The 20974-nt window shown below is 38.7% G+C and overlaps 1 protein-coding gene across 1 annotated transcript in view; it reads left to right on the forward strand.

Annotated features, from left to right (window-relative positions):
* The first annotated feature begins 12361 nt into the window (after window positions 1-12361).
* Window positions 12362-20974, forward strand: part of LOC127956961 (uncharacterized) — a 46499-nt gene continuing 37886 nt past the window's right edge. The window contains exons 1-2 of the mRNA XM_052555295.1: window positions 12362-12632; window positions 17568-17633. Of these exons, the coding sequence (XP_052411255.1) occupies window positions 12480-12632; window positions 17568-17633 (219 nt within the window). The 5' untranslated portion in view covers window positions 12362-12479. The remainder of the gene's footprint in view (window positions 12633-17567; window positions 17634-20974) is intronic.

A 20974-nucleotide genomic window follows, 5' to 3' on the forward strand; every position in this document is an offset into this window, starting at 1 on the left:
ATTGCTTTGGAAAAAGAAAAAAAAAACCCTTCTAATGATCTGAACCGCAACGTTAAATGAAAAATGAAATGAATTGTCATTGGCGCGCTGAATTGAAGCTTTACTCTCAATGACAGTGCAGTACATTGAAAGATTAAACCAGTTTTACAGGCTTTAAATACACCTGAAAGGAAAATCCATCCCTGAGTTAGTTTATGCAGGTTTTTTTTTTTATCAAGTGCTTGCTGCATTCATACATTTATTTACTAAGCTTAGATAGAGTTCTTGAAAATTCAGCATTTACATGTTTAAATGTACTATTTAATGTATTTATTTATAGCTCAGTATGTGTGTTTTAATTGAAAATTAGCCATTTAACGATTATCTGAGGCAAAAGAAACCGATAAACTGTAACATAAACTGAAAAGATAAACTGATATGCATGGCAAAGATGTTATACATTATGACAAATACATTACTGTTGAAAAGTTTTATTTTTTAAATACTTGAATTCAGCGAGGATGCATTAAGTTGATCAAAAGTTACAGTAAAGATAGCTTTCTGCTATTTGACCAAAGGACAATAATGTAATAGTTGAAGGGATAGCTCACCCAAAATTTTTTAATTCTATCATTATTTACTCACCCTCAAGTTGTTCCAAACCTGTATGCATTCTTTTCTTTTGTTGAACACAAAAGTAGGTATTTTGAAGGAACTTGGTAACTAAACAGTTGATGGTAGCCATTGACTTCTATAGTAGATTACCCCCCCCCCCCCTTCCCCAAAATATGGAAGTCAATGGCAACTGTTAACTGTTTGGTTACTAACATTTTTCAAAATATATTCTTTTGTGCCTAAAAGAAGTAAAAAAAAATAAATAAAAAAAAACTCATTCAGGTTTGAAACAACTTTTTTGGGAGGTAAACTTGCCATTTAAGGTTAGGGATTTGAACAAACCTAACATTCACAACAGTAATAATGTCTTAATAAGAAACACAATAGATCTGTGCATTATAACTCACTTTAATGAGATGAAGACTATGAGAGGCACTGAGTGTATTAAAGAGAACTCTGTTTTGACTGATGGATGAGGAACAACTCCTCTGCACATGCTCCAAATGTGGATTGTCTCACAGCCTTCGGCTCAGAGTCCACGGGGGTGCTGAAGAATCTGCACTGGCCCTTCCTCTGCTATTGTACGAGCTCTTTTCTTACACATAAAGACTAGAGAGAGACAGTGGAGGAGAGGGGGCCGAAAGGGGGTCAAGGGAGAGTGAATTAAACGTTTTGGAAGCTTTCAGCGGCGCAGCTTGAGAAGGAAGGATGAATGAGTGAGGGAGTGACAGAGAGGGACATGGAGAGAAGGAAAGAGAGAGAGAAAGCGAGGGGTCGAGCGGGCAGCCACATGGGCAGTTCTCACTCGGGATAATGAGAGTCTTTTCTGTGGCACTTAACCTCCAAACGGCACGCTGGGAACCCACAGCCGCGCGAGCTGGTCCACACAACAGCCACGCTCGGACACACTCGCCCACCGCTTAATCAGATTTTACACCCAGCGCAGTGCCCCCCCACTACACGTGGCCCTGACAGTCTCTCTCCCAGGATCACGCTCACCCAGAGGCCATGCAGAAGAGAGGAATAGAGGGAATGCTAATGAAGATGAACACGACTTTCAGGAGGAAAAAATCCAGCACATTTTCTGCAGACACAAGTGGTTTTCTGCAATAGCATGACACAGAGCAACATGTTGTTGGACAAAGCTTATATCAAATGGAAAATCAATGGAAAATGGCCCAAAAATGTTCAGAATATATTTATCTAAAGCTATTTTTCACTAAATAATACCAGTGAATTATAATATAACAATTCCTTTAATATTTCCAGAGCTGTATTTAGTTGTCTGCAGCACCTAGTGAAGCTGATGAAACAGGTTTTACTGATATGCAGTCTTTTTTTTCTTCTCCTGTTTGTATCACTCCGCTTATCTGTATTATTTCAGATAGGCTGTCAGTCTGTGCATTCATTGAATTTTCATTGACTCTTTCTGCAGGTTACATCAGTATAAACAAATGAATTCCTTCATTCAGGAATTAAACAAGTGTCTTTATGAGTGAGTCATTTAATCATTCACTCAACTGATTTGTTCAAAACACTGATTCATACAGGGATGAAACAAGTGTATGTCTTTATAGGAGAGTCATTTAATCATTCATTCATGCCAATGTTTGCAAAAATAAATAAATAATAATCAGCAATTCATTAATCAACAAAAGTGACTTGCAGAAATCGGAATAGCATACTAGTCTTACTATGACAAAGTGAGATTAGTGTGTTTGTAAGTCAGTATTCAGCCATAAGCTGTGACCTAAATGACACACTATACACCTTTATTATGCATGTTTTCATCCAGCAACAGAGTCTGTTGAGTGTATGAAGTGTCCAACATTCCACACTTCATTTATGAGTTAATTGAGTGCATCATCCAGGCATTTGAAGAGCATTTTCTTTTTGGAATTTTCAGTGTAAACACATTAATTACTGCTTATACTAAAAATGGAACAGAATAGTGAACAAGTATGCAAATTGGGACACACCTATAGTCTTTCTAAGTGAGTTGTTGATTAACTCGGCTGATTTGTTTAAAAATACTAATTCATTTATCAATGAAACAAGTGACTTGCTAGATTCGGAATAGCATACTAAGCTCACTATGAGAAATAACAAAAGTAGTATGTTACTCAAAAGCAGTCTTCTAATTTTCTCAACTGATTAATTAAAAAAGAATAATTAATTCATCTGCAAAACAAGTGACTTGCAGAATTCAAAATAGCATACTTATCTTACTATGACCAATAACAAGAGAAGTATGCTAGAATGCTATTCTTAATTCAGCCACATGCTTTTTAAGAGAGCCATTGATCCAATCAAATGATTTGTTAAAAAAAGTAATTCATTCATCAATGAAACAAGTGACTGGCTGAATTCAGAAAAGCATACAAGTATACTATTTTTGCTATAAAGATATGCAAGAAATGGCAAGAGTACGCTATTATGCTATTCTGAATTTAACAATAGCCATTGAATCAAACACACACACACAAAAAAAGATTCACGGAAGAATGAAATTACTGCTACTCAGAGACATAAAATGTTTCTTGCTTTTGTTTGGTTAAGAACTATTTTTATTGGTATCTGACAATATTGTGTCTAAAAGTACTTAATTTGAACAACTTGTTGGCTGAACTGTTCTATAAATTCAATATCATAGTCAGATACATAATACATGTTTTAGTTTGGCTGTCAGTCTGTGGATAGCTTAACCAAAGTCTGCAAAAGCCTTGCATTTTTCATAAAGTACACTGAGTTAAAAATCTCAAATCCCCAGACCCCTTTCTATTCAGTTTTGATCCATCTGGCAGTTTGAAAGTAACAACATTGGTGCAGGCATGAGACAGCAGGATAGATAAGATACAAGGTTTACTGGCCTCAGGGGCACTTCTGTTGTCAGTCTGAGTAATAATTAGAATGCGAGTGACAAAACACTCCCCTGGGTATTAGAGTGTGCTCAGCGCGATGGCTACCTGATGAGCCCAGTGGAAAAGGGAGGTGGGCTGCAAGAAAACTGCTGAATCACTTTCTCCTGTCACTAAAAGCATCCCCTCTGATTCCTGATTGTCTGCAGGTGAGTGTTCATGTGAGAAAGGGCAGTGGTGGATTCACACCCTTCCCTTTAAACACTAAGCAGGATCAGAGCAATAACATTTCTGTGTTGATATTAGATTTGAAAATTAAAGGGATGCTCTGGATAACTAAAACTGTGAGTTTCCACAGAATTAATTTTGATTTGTTGTTAATAATTTCTGTGTGTAACTACTTAGCAGTTTAAAAAACGTAGGGGAAAAAAGCAGTTAATGACGAGGAATCATACTAGTCACAAGTGCATTATGGAGTACCTCAAGGCTCAGTACAAAGGCCACTGATTTTCACGATTTAAAAGTTAACCTTTGGGGGATATCATCAGGAAACATGGTATTAGCTTTCACTGTTATAATACACAGCTCTATATTTTTTGTGGCCCAATGAAGCATATCAGTTTGCAAAACTAACATTGCATAGTTGATAGAAAACAATTGGATGACTAGAAATATCTTACTGCTAATATCTGATAAAACAAAGGTGTTAAAGGGATACTCCACCCCAAAAATAAAATTTTGTCATTAATCACTCACCCCCATGTCATTCCAAAAACCACAAAAGCTTTATTCGTCTTCAGAACACAATTTAATACTTTGGATGAAAACCGGGAGGCCTTTAACTAGGGCTGGGCGATATATCTAACGATATGATCATGCGCATCTAGTCAGTAAATCTAGTTCCGTGATTACCGCTAAATCGCCATCACCTGCTTTCAAATGGAGCACAATTAAATAGACAGAGCCGTAGATCACTGACAAGCTACGCAATATCGCATTCATTATAGCCTTTGATAAATATGCAATATGAACGAGATATTGCGTAGCTTGTAAAAGTAAAACACATTGTCAAGGTCCAGAAAAGTATGAAAAGCATCGTCAGAATAGTCCATCTGCCATCAGTGGTTCAACAGTAATGTTATGAAGCAAAGACAATACTTTTTGTGCACTAATAAAACAAAAATAATTACTTTATTTAACAATTTGTTTCCATAACACCTGATGTAGAAGAATGGCATATACGCTAATATTAGTCTTTTTCATTGTTATTCCTAGGTCACTGTAACCACCCAGATCTAGTCTGTATCCAGATCAGATGGTCACTGCAGTCACCTAGACGGCCATCTGGACAAGACCACAGAAGAAACTGCTGGTTTCGTCTGGCCAGAGTAGAATGATGAAGTTTTGGTTCTTTCAATACACTATTTTCCTGTTTTACACTGCAAAGCTGCTTTGAGACAATCTGAATTGTAAAAAACACTATATAAATAATCATGACTTGTCTTGACAAGATATTCAACACAAAATGTGTTGGCAGAAATCCACTTACAATGAATGTCTAAGGGGCAATGTGGTTGTGTAGGCCTATGTCTAATTAACCTCTATTATAAAACCTCTGTTTTAAAAACCACATCTAAGTTGTTTCTTTTTTTCACATGCTTAGTTAAAAATATCTTCTGTGGTAATAGAACCCAATTTGCATTTAACTTGTTGTAACATCTAAATTTATAGTGTTCACAGTGCCATGCCAATAGATGAAGGAGGACAGAAACAGTAATAGATGAATAGATACAGGTGGACCACAATATAGACAGACAAGCATAAAAAAATAATAGAGAGCTAGGCAGATAAACAGGTAGTGTAGATCAAATGATACAGAAAAGGATAGTCGACAGAAAGATGATAGATAGGCTAAATAATGATAAATATAACAACTGAGATATAGACTTAACAATTGAGATGGTGAAAAGATACAGATGGAGAGACGGACGGACGGACGGACGGACGGACGGACAGATAGATAGATAGATAGAATACCAGACAAGTATGATGTGGAATAATAGAAAGACATTAAATAATAGGGTAAAATAAAAGTGTGATGTATATAGACACTTGAAATGGCTCTGGTGTATGTTTGTAATGGAACTGTAATGGGTCTCTCCCACGCAAGGCTCTTTCAGTGGAGTGTCAGACTGTTTGCTTTGACTCTGGACTGAATGCACAGGAACCGTGTCTGTTTATTAGAACTCCTTTAAATGATAGGCTGCTTCCAGTGACACACTTCTTGTAATGCACAACATTTGTTTGTACTGTCTATTGCTCGATCCCAGCTTGTCCTCACCTCTATATCACCGTTTGGAAATTCCGATCACAGACAGATGCATTTGTCATTCACCACCTACAAATTATGTCACAGATTTACTCTCACATGCATAGATACAACATCAATATTGCAACAAGCAATGCCCCCTTGAGCATATCAGTCAGCATGGGCGTGATGATAGCCTCTGCATGTAGCTTAACCAGTAGAGGGTGACATTTTTCAAGTTCCTTTTAGATGTTTCCCGGGGCAACCTCCTCCATATTCCTGGACGGGCCCTCTCCTCAGAGGCCTAACCTCTCCTAATCCTCCTCCCCCAGTTTCCGTGGCAACGGCTCAGACGAGCAGGTGACGCATTGACAGGGAGCAGATGGTTCCCCGTGGAGGTAAGCATGGCTGAACAATAACTCCATACTCAACATAGAGCCCTTCTTTCTAAACGCTAGTCTCTCTCCTAAACCACACACACACACATGCGCACACGTACACATAAACACACACAAGCCCATTTGAACTCTCACATAGAGACTTCCACAAAACATAGACATAGCCCCCCTCCTCCATTTTCACCCAGCTGAAGCCCTCTCCATTCCTTTATAGCAAACACACACACACACACACACACCATCACACTACCCTAATCACAAAAACATGATCATACTCACACACAACACTAATGTGATGCCCTTTCATCACATGCACACTAAAGAAATGTCGGACTGCTTTCCCCGTGGCACATGCAAATGACGTGGGATGTAGAACAAGGCTGCCCTATAGATCAGTGTTTCCCAACCTTTTTTTAGTCGAGGCACCCTTTGGAAATTTTAACTAATTTGTGGCACCCTTAAAAACTTAATTTTGTCACAATACTTGAATTTCTAACTTCGATATGATACCTTGAAAAGTATAGATATCCGGCACAGCAGGAAAGAACTGCAGAATATACTGTAATTCAGATATTTTGTAAATCAATGGTGGCAATCAGTAGGCTCATTTCTAATGAAGAGACCAATTTATATGACACACTTTCATGTAGGCTTTTATTTATATGTAAACATTGTTTAATTACCATTATAACTAGCTGTGCCTCACATTTTTGCTCGCTCTGTGTATTTTTGATTTTACAGTGGAGTCATTTTGTTGCAGTAGCACAAGATACAAATTAAATAAACTGCTTTTTAATTTTAACAGTAGAGATGAAACAACAAGAGATTAATTTGTTGTTGTTGTTTTATACCAATTAAAGAAATGTGTAGAGCATGGTGGTTGGCAGGTTTAATGGAGAGAAAAATACTTTTTCACCCTTCACAAGGAGGGTAAGCCACAAACATTTATTGTTAAAGAAGCTGGCTGTTCACAGAGTGCTGTATCCAAGCATGTTAACAGAGAGTTGAGGGGAAGGAAGACGTTTTGGAAAAAAAGATGCACAACCAACCGAGAGAACCGCAGCTGTATGAGGACTGTCAAGCAAAATCAATTCAAGAATTTGAGTGAACTTCACAAGGAATGGACCGATGCTGGGGTCAAGGCATCAAGAGCCACCACACACAGACGTGTCAAGGAATTTGCTGAACCACAGACAACATCAGAGGTGTCTTACCTGGGCTAAGGAGAAGAAGAACTGGACTAATGCCCAGCGGTCCAAGTCCACTTTTCAGATTTTGTATTTCATTTGGAAACCAAGGTCCTAGATATATGAAGGAAGGTTGGAGAAGCTCATAGCAAAAGTTGCTTGAAGTCCAGTGTTAAGTTTCCACAGTCTGGGATGATTTGGGGTGCAATGTCATCTGCTGGTGTTGGTCTATTGCGTTTTTTGACAGTCACTGCACCTGTTTACCAAGAAATGCTTTGAGCACTTCATGCTTCCCTCTGCTGACCAGCTGTTTGAAGATGCTTATTTCATTTTTCAGCAGGATCTGGCACCTGCCCACACTGCCAAAAGCACCAAAAGTTGGTTGAATGACGATGGTGGTGGTTTGCTTGACGAGCCAGCAAACTCACCAGACCTGAACCCCATAGAGAATCTATGGGGTATTGTCAAAAGGAAGATGAGAAACAAGAGACCAAAAAATGCAGATGAGCTAAAGACCACTGTCAAAGAAACCTGGGCTTCCATACCACCTCAGCAGTGCCACAAACTGATCACCTCCATGCCATGTCGAACTGAGGCAGTAGTTAAAGCAAAAGGAGCCCCTACCAAGTATTGAGTACATGTACAGTAAATTAACATACTTTCCAGAAGGCAAACAACTCACACACACACAAAAAAAAAAAAAAAAAAAAAAAAAAAAAACAAAGACTAAAATTACTTCAGTCTGTGTGCATTGAATTTATTTAATACATGAGTTTCAAATTTTGAGTTGAATTACTGAAATAAATGAACTTTTCCACGACATTCTAATTTATTGAGATGCACCTGTAACCTAGAGAAAGAGTCACCAAATAAATAACAATTTTGTTGAACTGAATCAACAGATTTAAGTCTTTTCATAACTTCAACCATTAACCAAGCTCTTAAGGCATTTCTACCTTTGTTATTGTTAACTAAAGTTCAAACTATTTAAATCATTTTTAAATAGTTATAATATAAATATTTCATATGTATAACAAAATGCTAAAATAAAAAATAAAAAAACTAAACAAAAAAACTAAAACTCAAATAAAAATAAATCTAAATATTAAAATTTACTTGACAAAACATGTTTGGGCATGTTAGGCCCTGCAGTGAAGAATTAATTCTTTTTGGGAATGACTCTCAGCCCTAATTAACAATATATAATAACGTTTTCTTATCTTGTGTTGAAGTCAAATAACTAGTTATCTACAAGTAATCTAGGAGTTTCCTTCTTTTTGTGGAGTGCATAATGTCCATTACCAATCATGCAGTTGGTCGGGGGGCTGGGAAGTGTTGTATATGTGTATGAGAGTGTGTGCAGCGGGGATGGAAGGGATTATTATGGAGATCAGCTAATGCATGTTGAACATTGCATTCTGGATTTAAATGACTAGTGTGGAAAGCACAGCACAATGCACAACCTCTAACTTTTTTCTACATTCTCTCTCCTCTTTCAAAGCCACACTTTCTCCCAAAGCACCTGGAGATCACACAAAAAAAGATGATGAGGCCCCCCTTCCCAACCCCTCCCAAATCGCACACATCAACCAACTCCACACTGCGTCTACCTATCAATACAGTGAGTGTGGACTGCGGGAGGCTGTTCGGGGTGGGCTACGCTGAGCCTGAGGCTTTGCCATAGAGCCTCACAGCCAGGAGCCATTGAAGTGCTCTGCCTCCATAATGGAGTCACTAATAGGTGCCCATTCAGCAAGGAAAGTGTTTTCTGAAAAAAAAAAAGAGCGAGAGAGAGAAAAGAAAGTTTTAGGGGAAGCGGCAATCACTATGTACGCTGCCTGGAGTATGTAAAATTTATTCAGGCCTCCTCCCACAAAAGCCCCATTCCACATTTTTTTCTTCTTCTTTTGACTGTTTAGGAGAGTAAGGGGGAAAAAAAGAGGAGAATAACAAATCACTACTGAAAGGGCTTTATAGAGAGTTTGGAGTTCTCTTTTCTTCTTTACTTGTAGATGGGGTGAATAGCCTGTCCAGGAGTGAGTACAGAGCAGAGTCCAGATATTGTTTGGATGTTCGTAGTTTCTCGCCTCTGTGCACTCCCTCAGTTAGCTGCGCCTCTCAGTCATACATTTGCTCACATATGTGTAAACACACAGCACTGCAAATGTCTTTTATTTAGGTGTTTAATGCATATATTTTGCATTAAATTGCATATATTTTAGTGTGTATATATATATATATATAATTTTATTTTTTTCATGCTTTTTCATGTAGCATGTGCAGTAATAGCAATCAAGACTTCATTTACATTCTCGAAGACAGTGTACTCCATTCATTTTCATTCAGTTTCTAGTTTGTTAAAGGAATAATTCACTTAAAATAATTCTATCATGATTTTCTCATCCTCATGTTGTTCCAGCCTATGAGCTTTTTTCTCCTGTGGAACATGAAAGAATATATTTATGAGAAATGTCTTAATGTTTTTGTACATAAGATAGAACCAAAATGGTTTGGTTACCAAAATTCTTACAGAAAAACACACTTTATACTTAATTTCTAGTGAGAAATTAGTCTTTCAGTTATTTAATATTAGCCTGATTATTCCAGATCTCTTTAGTGTGAATAAAACTAAATTTTTCTTTCAAGTTATGCCTAAAGTGACTATAAAAATAAGAGGAACAAAAGTTTAAAAGAATAGTTAATGGAAGTAAATTATAAACTTCACATTTCTGCTTTCAAATGTAAAAAAATATTGTGTTTTATTATTATAATATTCTGAGTGCCTCACAGTAAACTTTTTTGAAAACCAAAGTTATGAATCACCCCCCCCCCCCCCACATAATCAAGATGTTATTGACCCTTGAATATTCTTATAATGCCACCTTATGGGCTCAGATATATGTCAAAGTTATTTTTCCCAAGCAACATCACTCAGTGGGGTAGAAGTAGCTCCACTGATATAGTGTCGCAAAAACCATATTGTGAAGAGGGAACATTAAAGCAGAGATGCAGGGAGACCTTATTGTAGTGCATGTGTCTGTTCTCGTTTGACAGATTGATGGAATGGCTGTATAATGGCCCAGTGTGGGCTCTCAGGCCGAGATGAAGTTTAGGACTAGAGTGAGTCGGTCCCACAGGGGGTTCGGGTGTCCTGCTGAGATGGGATAAGCCCAGAACCACCAGCTTTTGTCCTGTTGCTTTTAAGCTAACAATACCTGGTAGAATGGCTAGATCTTATTCACTTCAAACATTTACTTAAGCTTTCGTATGATTCTAAGATGCATATTTCAAAGTCTTACATGCACGTTCCAGTACTAGTGATTTTTGGTTCAAAGCTTGATAACATTTAGCATTGATTCTTTTTCCTGTTTTTGCTTATACGGTTAGGTTATGTATCTGCAAATGAAGGGCAACAACTATATCACTCTGAGCCATTAAATAGCTAAACACGGCTTTTCTCTCTAGGAAACATTTCACTGACAAAGCATTTTTTCTGTGCGTGCCTTAGCAACTGGCTTTGTTGCATCTGGATTACCCAGAATGCCTTGTAACAATCTCTGTTGTGCATAATAGAAAGATCTTAAAGCACGATCATACACTCTAAGAGATAAAAAACATTAATAATACAATCTATACATTCAGTCAAATAAATACACCTCTTAAAATGTTTGGTATGTTTTTAATATCTGAAAACAATTATTGGGGGATAAAAAATACCATGATGAAGAATTTCGAAATATTTTTTGTGGTTTAAGGAATATATATGTCTTTTGACTTGATTGCTATGTCACATGACTTTTAAAGGTCAGTAAATATACTGTAAATATAATGTAAACTTTTTTAATGGTATAAAGGGAATGGTACAATTTTATAATCACTATTATCTAGTTGCTTATTATTATACCTATTAATAACACATTGGCCATCTATAACTACTTATAAAGCACATATTCTATTTGACCATGTACATCCCTAATCTTACCCAATACCTGAACTTAACAACTACTAGTAACACTTTATTTGAAGGTGTCTTTGTTCCACATGTTACATGTACTGTACTTACTATTATAATATCAATTAATTATGCATAATTACATGCAAGTAACCCTAAGCCAAACCCTAACCATATAGTAATTACACATGGTTATATTACTTAGTACTCAAATGTATAATTACACCGTAACAAAGACACCTTAAAATAAAGTGTAACCCAATTACCTTACAAACTATTAATAAACAGTAAATTGGGAGTTTATTGAGGCAAAAGTTGTAGTTAATTGTTTGTTAATAGCGACAATTGGACCTTAAAATAATGTGTGACCAAAGAAATCCACATGGATCCAAACAGTACATTTCTAAGAACTAGGCTTTCAACTAGATTCTTTTAAATATCTTTCTGTTTATTAATCATGGACACATCAACCATATATCACTGACCCTCATTCTGATTGTTTTCCTGTTGATATTCTCTATTTCTTGTACCCAAGCAAAACCAGTAAAGTTTTTATGTCTGTTGACATTTCCGGTTGTATCCAAGGGAACAAGCTCACATTAGTAGTTTGGTTAATATTTCTCCTGAATATTTGGTCCCAGCTGAAGAGCGAACGAGCATAAGACAAGTTCAATCCTTGAAATCCTCTCACACTAATGAGATATGATTAAAATGGCAGATAGACAGCAGTCCCACTGACGTGTTCAAGGGGAAACACACACTCGCACACATTCCCTCTAATAAGCTTTGATTTGTAGGACTGATAGTGTGTGTGGTTTCCTTAAAACAACTCTGTAAATTCTCAGTAATGTAATTAAGCACAACGGCAGATTTATGCATGTAGCAGGAAAGAATCTGATCCTTGCCTAGTCTTTCCACGCTCTGAAAAGCCCTTTGTTTACCGCTGCCATCCACTGTTTTGGGCTTGTGTGTGTTTCTTAATTTTCGATAAAGATGACTCACCTGACTGGTTTAGTATAATCATTAACAGAAGCAATGAGCTCTCGAGTGTTTCATTCCAGAGAGCAAGACCAAATCGGCTGGATCACAAGGACAACAGAAGCCTAGACATCTCTTTCTGTCCAAATAACCACCAAAAACGTGAAGTTTTAGAGTAAAAGGCTGTGCTACAGAATACATACCATGTTGAATAATGAGAATGGACCTAAAAGGCACATTTACAGCTGGAAACCTCATTCTGTCGGAGGCACTCAACCTTGTTTCGGTCGCCCTAGGAGATGTAACAACAGCAAGGCCTGGCATCTGAGCTCCAGACCCCAGCGCTGGAGAAATACGGTGAGTCTCCGGCACACCAGGGTTCTTCAAAACCCTTTAGCATGGATAACATTAAGCTCGGCCTGTCAGTGGATCTCTGATCTTTGCTTTAGAAATTAAAAAGCACTTCAAATCGACACCATGTTGAGAGGATGAGGAAGCAGGGACAAGAGAGAAGGCAACAGCAGGCCTGAAATCAGAGCATCTGCCCAGGTTTTCATAATGAATGTTAAGCAGGTTAGCTGCTGGGGTGCGGCTGTGCCAGAGGTCAGTGACAGGCAAGGCAAACTTCAGCTTTATGGCCCCCCTTGGAGAGCCTTCGAAATCGGGCAAGGTGCTAACTCCTGCTCCTGCTATTGTGGCAGTACCACTCACCATATTGATCGCTGATGCTAGCAGATTAGCACATAAAGAAGGCTCTGTCCAAGCAGTGGGGGTCTGCTTCTGATTCTCCGGTCTCCTTTCGGGGTCACAGAATCTGTGGAGCCCCTCTGACCCTCAGAGTCAACACGTACACACACCATTGGCTCTGCAAAGGTGGCGAGGATGGACACTATTAAACCAGATTGGTTGGACGGTTACATTCATGGCTCATCATAGCTGACCCGGCGAGCTGCAGTGGGCCATTGGTTTTGTGCATGTGGTTTACACCGGTCTCCTCCATGCTGGGGATCAAGGCCTGCCTCTTTTGTAGAATATTAATAGGGTTGCAGTTTGGAGACCTCATTGTTTTGGGAGGAAAAGGATTTCCTCATGTGTTCGCGGTGCTTTTGTGGTTTGATTGATGTTCTGTGTTGTAATGTTGTGTGTGGATGATGTTAGGGTGTGTGTTTGTTGTGTGTTAGCTTGGTAATTCTCCTGTTGCGGACGTCTGTGTAATGTGGTTTGTCAGAGATTGCTCCATAAGCTAAGACAGTGATCTGTTTATATTAACTCAATTGAGACTGAAAACTTTATCTGTCTAGGCTGAATGAATATCAGTCATCAATCTGGAATATTTTGTTCCTTTTTTGTTGTTCAGAGTGAAGAGTTCTTAAAGGTTTAGTTTTGACAAAACTTATTCTGTAATTAATTGCTCATCCCCATGTAGTTAAAACGCTTCTTTGAAGCACACAAAATGAAGATATTTTTAATTAAACCTGACAGTTTTCTGTCAAATCCATATGAAAGTCCCAAAACAAGAAGTTGATGCTTAAACATTTCATTTGTGTTTTGAAGATGAGTGAAAAGTCTTATACTTTTTTAATGACAAAAAGGTGAATATGTAAAGACAGAAATAAAATTTTGGGGTGAACTGTCTCTTTAAGGAAAGGATTGTAGAAAGACCAGTAGCAAAAGCTACACAAATATGTGTAAAATACTTTGTTTTAAGGTTCAGTTCTCACTATTAACTTACTATCAACTAGTAGGAAGTTGTTAAGTTTAGGTATTGGGTAAGATTAGGGATGTAAAATATGGTCATGCAGAATATGTGCTTTATAAGTAATAATAAACAGCTAATATGCTAGCAATATGCATGCTAACAAGCAACACTTAATAGGTAGAATTGGTCCCTAAACCAAAACTAAAAATATATAGATTTTTATGATTAATCACAATCTTCACTTCAACATTCCGGAAAATGATTCTTAAATTTCAAGATCAATCTTTGATTCTGTTTTCAGTGACTGTGTGACTGTGTATTTATACAGCATTTCCCATCCTGCACATCTCTGCTAATTCACTTAACATTTTGTGTCTCTCAGCATTTATTGTCTCCAGAGGAGGGCAGCTGAGATTTGTTGAAAAGATAAAAGTGTGCTTGTGTGTTTGTACATATCAGCCCATGAAATACGGCCAATACAGAGTGATCGTCTGGTCCCTGACTCACCGCTTCAATTATCGTCCATAACACTGATTAAATCTTATCTTCTTATATAAGACAGTTTGCAATAATTGGAAAATATGCAAGAAGGTTCCTTAAGAAATGGACAGATGGCCCACAAGCCAAGAGAGAAAGAGACAGTGAGGGAGGAGAAGAAAGGACCACTTTGCTTATTAGTACATCAAGTAATTTGATCTTCCTTCTTCCACCTACTTGTTTTTGACAAGCTTCACATTTCCTGTGTCTCTAAACCAGCCGAGGAGCATTTCCTGTCTGGCCTCATTCTGTGTGATGCAATAGTATACAGTCTCCCTGACAGGAAAAGCCCAAAGGACAGGGGCTCTGCTGCGCCTCTGAGACACTGAGGCAATGGAAAGTCCATCTGCCTGGAATTGGCCTAATCTCATCTGGTGAATTGGACGATGGGATACAGAAAACACCAATCACGCCTGTCCAATTTCATTACGGATCTCAATGATGAGAAGTTCAGAGAGGAGAGCAGAATGGTGTGGGCTGACTAGACGCAGTACAGACCCGCTTATGTTTGCTCGAGGGCCCCGATTGAAATAAGACCATCACCCTGTGACCTCTAAGGCAGGGTGTTGGATTACGACATGAATATGACATCTAATCAAGGCCGCTGTTCACCCAAGCTGCCCTCCTGATGTTTAAACGCAGCCTGTGGTGTTGTGACTTTTAATGAGTCTTAGGGTCTCATGAGGTCTGCTGGTCTTGTCCGTCCCTTTGCCAATCTGTGTAGACTAAATATTACTGTCCTCCTTCACAAAAACACAAGCACTATATTCTTATGGTCTCTAGGGTCTAATCTCTGTGTTCTGCTGCCTCAGGATCACCCATGTGGACCCAAACATACTTGAATTCACGTTCAGGGAGTAATTAGGGTGAAGACAGGTTATTGTGTACTAAGAGGCCACAATTCAGCTATGGGATTTGGCTATTGTGCATCGTCCAGCAGTCGTTTGGGTGAAGAGCATAATAGGACAAGCAGAAATTGAAGGGCATTTTATCTTTAAGAGTCTTTAGTTAAGAATATTGACCGCAGTTACGTTCAGAGGCAGGTAGAGAAGTCATTTTTAACTCTATGGCACTGGTGATTGTCAGCTCTGTTCCCTTAGGTTAAATTAGCTATTCAAGATGCATTAAAGATGGTAAAACTGATAAATAGAAGTGGAAAAATATATCTACAAATATATCTACAAGTATATTTAAATCCAGTTATAAATATATTCCCAGTATATTCCTAGTTGCTTTCAAAAGGGGAAGAATGGTGAATTAACTGATGTGTCCTAAAGCTTCTACAGAGCCAGACCCATGCACATTTATCAGCATTTTACAATGGTTTTAAATGTGGCTAAATCCAACGGTTTTGTACCAAACAAGCCTAAATCAAAACTTAGACAAGAGGACAATGCCGCAACCTGTCAATAGTGATTTTCCTAATTCTTCTCAATGGACAGGTTCAAGCAGGCGTTCGATATTCTTCCTTTGGTCCCACTCTGCAGGTCCCACTCATTGCCCACAGGTGGGCCGGTGGCTTCATATGGCACAATTCCCTGCCCCAGTGTGTGGCCACTGAAAGAGAGGAAAAAGCACCAGGCTGCCAGGCTGAAGCTGACTCAGAAGCTCTGGCATCTGCAACAGTGAGACTGATGACCTTAGAGGAGCTAAATACGTGACCTCATTGAACAGGGACAGAGATAGACAGAGGAATTGTGAGATGTCTGTGGTGATGGATGAGTCTCTGCTGGAGCCCTGGGCCACAGGTCAGATAGATGAGAGTGTCCGAGAGCGAGTGAAAAGAAAAAGGGATCTGAGCGATGGAGTCGAGACCCCCACAGGCCGGCTGTATTGCAGCTAAAGGCAAAGATAGCTGATGAGAGCTTGATGAACTTCCTCAGAAAGGCTAGTGCAGTGGTCGGTATTCACTATTGAGATGCAACACAGCTCTCGGGCAAAGACAGAGGGTCAATTGACATTCTGAGAAAGAGGTCTATGAATCACAGTTGTGTGTGTGTGTGTGTGTGTGGTCATGTTAGTGTAGTCAATGTTTGTGCACAAACTGAGGAGATAGAATAAGAAACGCTGAAGATCATTTCAACAAATGTATCTCATCATCTTCATATAAAAAATGTTCAATGCTTTCCTGTACAAAACTGTCCACCACAATGCTAGTGTGTTATATATGATTGTCCAAATCAGTTCATCAGTTTTTAAGGTGTTTGGAGGAGTTTTGCATGAGGTTGCTAGGATGTTGTGATTGATTGATGAGTGACTGCTTACTGGCCAGAAAGAGCTAATGCATTTCCCCTTCATTTCACTGCCGGACAGGTGGAAATCAAAAGTCCTTAAAACACATGTTTTCAAACTGACATCTGGAGCTGCAGTGGGGTGTTGAAGGGTCCATAGAAAATGTAAAAAAAAACAATTATTTAGCAATATGTATTTTTAGGCCTGACAAAGTTAAACCTACTGTATGGACCTAAATAATTTTTTACCTTTTTTTATTTTTATTGAGAATGCTTCTTCTTGCTGGCCTGCTTCAGGTTTATACAAACAATAGATATATGAAGTAAAAAAATGTGCATGTATTTGAATTAAATTTAGCAAATTATTTAATTATTTATTTAACAACAGGTTGTTATTAAAATGTATCAGCACCACTATTCAAAAGTTTAGAGTCAGTACGTTTTTATTTTATATATATATATATTTTTTTTTTTTATCATTTTATTCATGATTTTTAAAAATACATTAAACTCAACGAAAGTAATAGTAAAACATTTCTAATAAATTCTGTTTGTTTTAGCTTTCTATTCATCTCCCTGAAGTTTCCACAAATATATTATGTAGCAATACTGTTATCATTATTGATAATAAAATTGATTAACACCTGACTTGGAAAAGTAATGACGGCATTTCCATAGCACAAATAGTGCACAACGAACCATGCACTAGCGTTCATAAAACACAGTGACAGTATATAAACAATAATAATAGACATGTTTATCTTAGCAAACAAGTTGAATTAGTGTCAACATCAGACCTATCTAAACCTGTTTTCTGTCCCCCAGGCACCATCATATTACTTCTGTTTTGTGAAACAAGCTGTCCTGTGGAACAGAGGACAGCATCACACGGTAAGTACTTGTGTAAGAACACAATTACGAAAGCACGAGACTGCCATGTGTAATTATGCTTCATCAAAACACAACTCCAATTGATTTAGCATGCCGTGCATAGACATAATCGAATAAAACGAGCCTGATATTCAAATATGACTCCTGTAAACAAACACTATCGCTTGGAAACACACATGCACTGATGGCTTCTGCCCATCCACCTCACTGTCTCCGTCTTCACGAGGACAGAGACTGTGAATGTGCCACAGGCAACAGAGAGGTTACCATGGGGACAGCGAGTTGTGTGGGCTGGCTTCCTGTCTTGGCCTCTGGTTAAACAAACAAGAAAAAAAGGGCACAAAGATCCACCAGCCTCTAACATCTAATTTACATCTTCGAAACGTACCAGTACACAATCAGCCAGGGGCGCACGAGTATGAATAAACACACACATCTGCATCGCTAAACTTGAAAACACACACCCAAGCTGGCACGCATACATTCTTTGCCCTCAAGATGCTATAAAACACCGGGCGCATCACTGTGAACTTTACGGGGCCGTCCCAGTCCAAACATCTATTGAGAACAAGAGACGATTAACCCTCCCATTGGCTTCATACCTCACGGTCTCCATGGACATTGTCGCCACTGAGACGACATCACGAGGGCCGTCAGGGCCCTGAATACTGTACGCCCAAACGATGACACATGCACAGGTGGGCAAACACACTCGTGGGCCCGCCTTGCTCAGCAGACAAACACTGGTGTTTACACTGTGATTTATGGTTTGGTCTGGGGTGCATTCTGTTCGGTATGACGTCCTTTCTTAATGGCGAGTGGAGCTATACTTCCATTTTTGTGTGCATAGAAAAGAGGGTGGCCACAGGAAGGCAAGCTGCATTCAAACTACAAACTACACAAGCATCCAATCGGGACACAATGACTTGACTGTGTTTGTACTCAATAAGAGAGTACAATTCTGACTCTGGAACAGTGAAACATACTGTTTGGAAATGAAAGGTGACTTGTATTTGTGATATATATATATTTTACTACTCCAGATGAATAATCAAAAATAATGTATATATATATATATATATATATATATATATATATATATATATATATATATATATATATATATATATATATATATACACACACACACATAAACAAATTATTAATTAACCAGCCTAACAACAGCCCTTCAGAAAGCATGTTAATTCAAAAAATATATATAAAGTGTTTGATTTTTTAATGTTTAACAACCCCAAGATTTAGCATTATACTATATTTATAGTGCTAAATTGTGGGGTTGTTACACATTAAAAAAATCAAACATTTTTCTATTTTTTTCGAATTAACTTTAACACAAATACAGTAAAGTGGCAATATTGTCAGAAATTATTACAATTTAAAATAACTATTTTCTATTTCAGTATATTTTAATGCATTCCTGTTATGGAGTTTTTGAATTTCCTCCAGCATCTTTTGTAGCATTATAATTGTCTTCTTTTGATTGGTCATCATTTCAGTTATTTTACACTTACATAGGAAGTCATACAAGCTTGTTGACATACAATACAGACCAAAAGTTTGGACACCCCTTCTCATTCAAAGACTTTTCTTTATTTTCATGACTATGAAAATTGTAGAGTCACACTCAAGGCATCAAGGGCTATTTGACCAAGAAGGAGAGTGATGGGGTGCTGCACCAGATAGGTCATCCACAGTCCACAGTCACCGGACCTGAACCCAATCGAGATGGTTTAGGGGTGAGCTGGACCGCAGACAGAAGGCAAAAGGGCCAACAAGTACTAAGCATCTCTCGGGGAACTCCTTCAAGACTGTTGGAAGACCATTTCAGGTGACTACCTCTTGAAGCTCATCAAGAGAATGCCAAGAGTGTGCAAAGCAGTAATCAAAGCAAAAGGTGGCTACTTTGAAGAACCTACAATATGACATATTTTCAGTTGTTTCACACTTTTTTGTTATGTATATAATTCCATATATAATTCCACATGTGTTAATTCTTAGTTCTGATGCCTTCAGAGTGAATCTACAATTTATATAGTCATGAACATAAAGAAAACTCTTTGATTGAAAGGTGTGTCCAAACTTTTTGTCTGTACTGTAAGTAAATTATGACAGAAAAAATATAATTTTTACAAGCAAATAATAAAAGTGCAACTACATTCAGTCATGTAAATTATGACTTTTTCACAATGTGTGTGTCTTAACAACATAACTATCAAAGGTACAAAATTAAGCACAGCTTCAGCCTATATACTTGAAGAGCATTCAAGGTCGCCTGCTCTGTATTCTGCAGGATGGGACGAGCTGTTTTGCACAGGGCAGAAAGTTTAAAAGAGAAGGTGAAGTGGTGAAGAGAGATAGAGGAGATCAAAAAAGTAGCCTCATTGTCTGCCAGTACAGAAAGTAAAAAGTTGCTCAGAATGCTAAGCTGCATCTGAGCCTGGCTTCTGACACGAGCGGCTAATCAGATTTAGTCCTCCCAATCCTAGAGACTCCACAATGCTCCCCACTGTCATCTCTTCCCCTCCTCTCCTCCGCTTCTCTCTTCCTCATCCCCCCGTCGTGGAGCAAAGCTAATTACAGCGCAGGCAGAAACACAAATCTGGCTGATTGAAAAAGTCACTCTTTTTCAGCAGGGTTTAACCTTGTTAGCGCTAAGCCTGGCTTTCTTAGACGTCAGGCCTTTTTGAGAGGAATCCTCTGTTCCCCTGCAGACAGAGGCACAGAGACACACTTCTGTTTGGGCCCTGATCGCTTCGTCTCCCCCCGGCGGAGGGTTCACACAGAGGCACTGCTATTAGGCGTGCGTGTGTATGTGTACGTGTGTTTGTGAAGAGGCTGAGGAGTGTATGCAGGCCTCTTTTTGAGACAGGCCATCTGGGACTGGTTTACAGACTCCCTACATTCACGAGCGTACGCTGGCCCATCTCCATCAGAAGGCTGTCCGGCACGAACACCCGAGGTTAATGACATTAGTACAGGCGGTGTGCGTGTGTGTGCCGCAGTGCGGCCTGCCTGACGCCAGGGGGTCATGTCATTTCCTGTAGGCCTCTGAAGAGCCCACACACTGGGGCAGAGGACCCTCAGGCCCGACATGGGGCTACAATCACCATAACAAGGTCAAAGACACTCTGCGTTTAATGTACAATGCCACTCTCAGATGACGCCAAACAGCTTCTGCAAGTAAATGCTTCGCTTTCATTGCTTTCAGGTTGGGGTCGGAGATGATGCCTGACAGTTGGTTTTGGATATTTTGAGAGTAGTGTGATTAAATTAAGGGCCTAATTTGTACATTTTCTGAAGTGTCTGTCTGAGTGAAACTA

This window comes from Carassius gibelio, chromosome B4, assembly GCF_023724105.1.
Source record: "Carassius gibelio isolate Cgi1373 ecotype wild population from Czech Republic chromosome B4, carGib1.2-hapl.c, whole genome shotgun sequence".
NCBI lineage: Eukaryota > Metazoa > Chordata > Actinopteri > Cypriniformes > Cyprinidae > Carassius > Carassius gibelio.